Source organism: Bipolaris zeicola (genome assembly GCF_000523435.1).
Source record: "Bipolaris zeicola 26-R-13 unplaced genomic scaffold scaffold_354, whole genome shotgun sequence".
Lineage (NCBI taxonomy): Eukaryota > Fungi > Ascomycota > Dothideomycetes > Pleosporales > Pleosporaceae > Bipolaris > Bipolaris zeicola.
The window spans coordinates 1-5607 of NW_006912403.1; the positions used below are offsets into that span (position 1 = coordinate 1).

A 5607-nucleotide genomic window follows, 5' to 3' on the forward strand; every position below is an offset into this window, starting at 1 on the left:
GAATAAGGACTCTAGATTGGATAATAAGCTATATAAAGAAGTGGGCAAAAGAAGACATATGGGCTAAGGAGACCAAGACGTAGCATAGGAAGTGTAAAGCTAGACTAGCGTTAGTAGCCCTTTCGGCTCGGCCGCCGGGCGTAAATAAATTGTGTGTGTGTGTACTGCACGCCACATGACGGTTTGGTCATTGGGCTTTTCTCCCTTACGGTTGTCGCTAGCCGTTGCAGCCCTGGTACTCCTACATAGTAGAGTCCTGTGAGCCTGAGTGGTTTTGGATCCTGAGTGGTTTCATGCTGAGAAAGAATTTCACCTAGTCCTATCCCAAGCTAGATCGTAGCTTTGAAAATGAATAGTAGTACGTGATATAGCGTGAAACACCGGCAAGACCGCGCCAGAAAGCAAGGTCAAACGTACGTTAGACTATGCTTCGACTAAGTCTTCACCGCTTTCCCGCTGCAGATTTCATCCTAGAAGAGACGATGTTGGCATTACTATTCCTAGTTGTCACTGTGGTGGTAGCAAGAACGATCAGTATGTGTCTAGCTCATCACCAGCAGCGAGTAGTAAGTAAGGACATGTCTGGTGTTGGTGTTGCTAAGTTGTACAAGGCAGAAAAGGCTACTAGCACTCGTCACGGATGCCGTTCGCCTCCAACGCTGCACGTCCATTGGCCTTTCGGTCTCGACCGCCTTAAGCAGATGGTTCAGGCAGATGCAGAGTTGCGGTTGATGCAGTTGTTCTTGTTTCACTTCCAGCAAACGGGAAGCACGCTGGAACAAAAGTTCCTTGGAACCAAGGTGTTTGGCACGATGGAGCCGGCCAACCTAGAAGCCGTTCTCTCCACTCAGGCCAAAGGTAGGTGTTCCCCTGATGGCTAGAGTAGAGCAGCTGCCAAGAGATGACAATGCCACCAGACTTTGGAATTGGCGCACGCCGGGCTGTTGCAATGCCAATGTTTGGAGAAGGCATCTTCACCCAGGAAGGAGCTGACTGGAAACGCTCCCGGGACTTGTTACGCCCGCAGCTGCACCACAAGTATTACAGCAATCTTGAGACATTCCGCAATTCAGTAGATGAACTGATCCATGCAGTAAGAGAGTGCAGAGGCACAGTCGACCTGCAGCCTTTGTTCTTCCGCATGACGTTCGACACTACCACAGGCTTTCTTTTTGGAAGGTGTGATAGTAGCCTGAGTGGAGCACAGGAGGGCAAGGAGCATCGCTTTGCGGATGCATTTGATACAGCCCAACAGTGGATTATCAAGAGGCTAAGGTTTGCCGGGTTTTACTGGCTGATAGACAGTAGAGAATTCCGCCAGGCCTGTAGGGACATTCATGCGTTCGTAGACCGTAACATCGACGGCCATGTGCAGAAGGTACCTGCCGAAATCGAATATCCAGAGACACACAGCTTCATAAACTCCATTGCACAGGCCGCATCTAATCGAGCCGCCCTTCGAGCCCAGGCAATCAGCATTCTAGCGGCGGGAAGAGACACAACAGCCAGCCTTCTCTCCTGGGCATTGTAAGTTGATACGGGCCGCGCTTTTGCCAGCTTTTAGCTGACTTTCCAGCTTCCTGCTCGTTCGCCACCAGCAAGTTATGGACAAGTTGCGCACAGAGATTGCGTCGACGTGTGCCACAGGCTCACATCCCAGTCGGGACGATCTGATGAAGATGCCATACCTAACAAACGTGCTTAAAGAAAGTATGTTCTACAAGTCCGACCCTAGGTAGTACAAAAACTCAGCCTACACAGCGTTGCGACTCTACCCGCCGGTCCCCGTCAATATTCGAACCGCCTTGAAGACAACCGTGCTTCCTACTGGGGGCGGACCGACCGGAGCCGATCCAGTCCTCGTTCCGAAAGGGAGCATAGTTGCGTTCAGTCTGTACTCGATGCATAGACGGCCGGATCTGTACGGCATGGATGCCGAGTTATTTCGTCCAGAGAGATGGGATGAAGATATACCTTTGAAGCATAATCCTACGAGTTCCAAGTGGGGCTACATTCCTTTTCATGGCGGGCCGAGGAGATGCCCTGGAGGTGAGCATGCTTGGCTTGAGGTGGGTCTCTTCAGCTAACAAGTGTGCTACTAGCCGACTTTGCGCTCACAGAAGCTGGGTACACAATCGTGCGCCTGCTTCAGAGTTTTCCAGGCCTAAAGCTTCCGTGTGGGGAGCGTCTTGAGTTACTTGGCGTCGAGAAGCAGAAATCGACGGTGGTTCTAACGATAGCAGAGGGTTGCAAGGTTGATGCTAGCGGCGACTGATGCGACGGATTATACAACCAAATTTGGGCACTAGAGATGAAGCGTTGACAAAGAAGAGATGCTATGTGAATTGCCTGTTGCATTCTATCTTAGGTTACATGCACGCTATTGAACTCGTAAAGACACTTCTACACAATGCCCTCATAGTATTAGGTCCGCCAACGTATCCAGATGTTCCTGTCTGCGCCTTATCGTGCTTACCACAGCTTTTCAGTATCAAAACCAAGATGTTCCCACTTTCCAGCGTGTGCTGGTCAGGATCCCTGCTTACTCGCTTATTATCGCCAGTTTGAATGGATCGTTTGGTTTCGGCAATATTTTTTCCGCCTCTTGTACTTGCCGTGGCTCTGCAGCAGTCGCACCAACTTTTTTTGAGAGTATGGTTGGGTGCGGCCATCTGCTTCGCCACCCTATCGTGATGACAGTATCAGTGCTCGCATCGATTTCTAGAAGCCACTACACATACTGTGTCTAACTCTAGAGTGAAACATCGAAAGAGTGCGCCAAAGACATTTGCCTTGTGTGACGAGTTGTGTACAACTACCTGCTGGACAAGCTGAACACAAACGAACACAGGAAGGTGGCCTAGCAAGGCTGGCCTGCTGAGCGCATTGCAATTTCGAGAGCTGCTTAGAGGGGCTGTTTTCCGTCACTTTTGTGGTATTGTGTTTAGATAGAAAAGAAAAAACAACGTGCTATCGTTAATACACAACTTGCAAGATAAAGCAACCAACTAATTAACCAACGTCCATCCTTGCGTCACAGGAGGCACCCTGTCGCGAAACAGACGTGAGGTACTTTGAGACCAAACGATTGCAGTCTCCCAACCATGCGTGATGTCTTTCATTGGTAGTTGCTTAGTCTCAATGGTCATTTTGTAATTCAAGAAACAAAAGTTGAAACGTTGTTGGCGCCTGCATGCCATACACAGTTGAGCTTTCTACAATGCCACAATCTAGATCTATGCTATATAGCATTAATTATTTTATTTTATTTTTATCGCATGTCATTGGATCACTTGCGGCGATCAGCAATGGCGATTCTTAGCTACGCAAGCTTGCAGATGCGTTGCATCATGTCAGCCCAGTAGGCATGTCCCATCTGACTCCTCTTTGGAGCAGAGCGGAAGCGCAAAGAGACCTTTTTGCGCGACATTATGGACTTTTGGAGGAGGTCAATGACATTGCTGAGGTCTCTCTTGCTAAGCAACGGAAGCGCCTGTTCTGCAGCATGGTATATCCCCTGCACTGACCATCGTTTGTAATTACCATCTTTGAAGAGGGTTTTTAAGGCTTTTTTTTCGTGCGACTTGTATCAGGAATACTCATTTCCATCGTAATGATCGTTAAGACTGAACTGCTTGGTCATATTGGTACATGGAGTCGGGCTATACTTTCTCTGTTTACAGTCGACCCAGTGTAGGTGTTTGTGCCGGGTGCAAGTGCTCTTTTGAGGAAGTCCTTGGTCAAAGGCCTCAGGTAACTCTTCCTCAAGATACCGTTGTTGGTTAGGGGCCTGGTAAATCGCGTTTTGTGTGTTGTAGCCTGTGGTTCCTATCCTTCCCAGGCGTGTGCAGTCGTTGGCTAGGTGTTTGGTATCTCCGCATACCCAACACTGCATTTGGGCTAACTGTTGCAGTGCCCCGACCTCATATAGTACCCCTTCGACGTCTTGTGGGTCATCCCAGCTTCCGATCTCCTCCATCTGAATCGGCTGTGGGAGCTTTACGTAAGGTTCCCGTCCTGGTAGACGGGTTTCGTCGTACACGGCAATGTCGCTGACCTCGTCCTTGGTGTTTGCTATGGGTTCCAGCTCAGATGTTCGAAAAATTTTCATATCGGCCATGACGACTGTCTGCCTAACTTCGTTCTTTGGGCAGCCTCTGCGGAAGTGTCCCATTTCTCCGCATCGGAGGCATGCTTTGTTATCGTAGCGTTTCTGTCGCTCTTTCTTGGAAATATTGTCTTGGTTCGTTCCTTGGGATTTCTTGTTCTTGACCTTGTTCTGAACTTTGTCCGTCATATAAGTATCGCCGTCTTTGTTAGTGCGATTCCGGTGTTTCTTCATGTTGGCCGTAGTTGGTTGGAGTCGTGTTTTCTGCTGGGCGCCGTTCCAGAGCCTGTTGTCGATGCGCGTGGCGAGCTCTACGAGCTCCTGCATGGTCTTTGGCTGATGCCAATGGATCATATTATCCTTAATGATCTCTTTCAGGCCCCTTTCGTATGCGTCCATAAACGCTCCCTCGCCCCAGCTACTGATCCTTTGTTGGAGTTGCCGGAACTCAGTAGTATATGCTGATACTGCTTTGGTCTGCTTCAGGCGAGATATCGCTTTCTTTGCCTGGCTTTCCGCGTCTACCTCCCCGAAGATGCGTCCTAATTCTTCCTTGAAGTTGGCCCAACTGCTGAACAAGGTACGCGTATCGTCCTTGGTTCCTTTGTTGTCGATGTCCACTAGAAAGTCCTCCACATAAGGTTGCATCCAGCTTGCCGCTTTCCCCTTCATGTGAGTGTAGGCCATGAGTATCTTTTCTTCGTCGTTTGGCACATCGTTGTAACCACAGTACAACTCGATGTTGGTGAGGAACGTCCGTAACCCATCGCGGTTTCCGTCATATTTGTCTGGGGTTGCCATCTTGGGTTTCTTGATAGGCTTTTCGTTCGGTGTGGCCATCAGCTGACTCGTGAGCTGATTGATCATCGCTTGTATCTCAGCCATCTGCTGTGCATGGATCGTGGCCTGGTGCCTAAGATTCCGCAGCTCTCGTAAGTTGTGTGCGTCGTCGTCCACCTCGTCGTCACTTGGGGTCAGCATCTCATCGTCGACTGCTGGGTTGGGCACTGGTCCGGGACTCTGAACTGGTCCATCGGCACCTGCCTGTGACTGAGCCGGGTTGTGAGACATCTTTGAATCTTAATCGGGCGTCCTATTGTTGATCTTCCTAAGTCCACTGAATCCGTGGGTGGTCAAAGTGTTACACGGGGTTGGGTGCTGATACTTCTCTAAGCTCGGTCCGGGTTAGGGCGAGTGAGATGGTGTGAAGAGCGCCGTGAGAGTTTGTCTGGCGATGCAGTGGAGTGGTATGCTTGAATAGAAGGTAACAAAGGTATGACAACTACTAATCTATATCGAATAGACTAACGAGTAACAATCTTGTTAAGTAAAGCAACTAGTAAGAAAGTACAATTTGAGTTGACCACAACGAGAGTAATAATGAAATCCATCCATCCTTTTATCCTCATTGCTTCCGGTCTTGCCATCCCTTCCATCCCATCTTGGCGGGATGGTTGTGATGGCGCTGCCATCCCATCATGCACTGCCATCCCGGATGG

General features: G+C 49.5%; 4 protein-coding genes across 4 annotated transcripts; 1 reads left to right on the forward strand and 3 right to left on the reverse strand.

The window, feature by feature from the left end:
• Positions 1-578: 578 nt before the first annotated feature.
• Positions 579-2275, forward strand: COCCADRAFT_9781 (uncharacterized protein; the record flags this gene model as incomplete). Its single annotated transcript, XM_007719821.1, has 5 exons — positions 579-858; positions 918-1527; positions 1577-1710; positions 1762-2049; positions 2103-2275. The coding sequence occupies 5 exons, from the start codon at positions 579-581 to the stop codon at positions 2273-2275; spliced, it is 1485 nt and encodes a 494-aa protein (XP_007718011.1).
• Positions 2276-3589: 1314 nt separating this feature from the next.
• COCCADRAFT_111053 (uncharacterized protein) lies at positions 3590-4435 on the reverse strand (the record flags this gene model as incomplete). Its single annotated transcript, XM_007719822.1, has 1 exon — positions 3590-4435. The coding sequence occupies one exon, from the start codon at positions 4433-4435 to the stop codon at positions 3590-3592; it is 846 nt and encodes a 281-aa protein (XP_007718012.1).
• A 192-nt stretch (positions 4436-4627) lies between these two features.
• COCCADRAFT_42593 (uncharacterized protein) lies at positions 4628-5179 on the reverse strand (the record flags this gene model as incomplete). Its single annotated transcript, XM_007719823.1, has 2 exons — positions 4628-4774; positions 4823-5179. Coding segments are annotated over 2 exons (504 nt in total), but the record flags the coding sequence as incomplete, so codon positions are not given.
• Positions 5180-5412: 233 nt separating this feature from the next.
• On the reverse strand, positions 5413-5580 carry COCCADRAFT_111043 (uncharacterized protein; the record flags this gene model as incomplete). The annotated part of the gene is made up of 1 exon (XM_007719824.1): positions 5413-5580. One exon carries the CDS (start codon positions 5578-5580, stop codon positions 5413-5415), a length of 168 nt encoding a protein of 55 aa, XP_007718014.1.
• Positions 5581-5607: the final 27 nt, after the last annotated feature.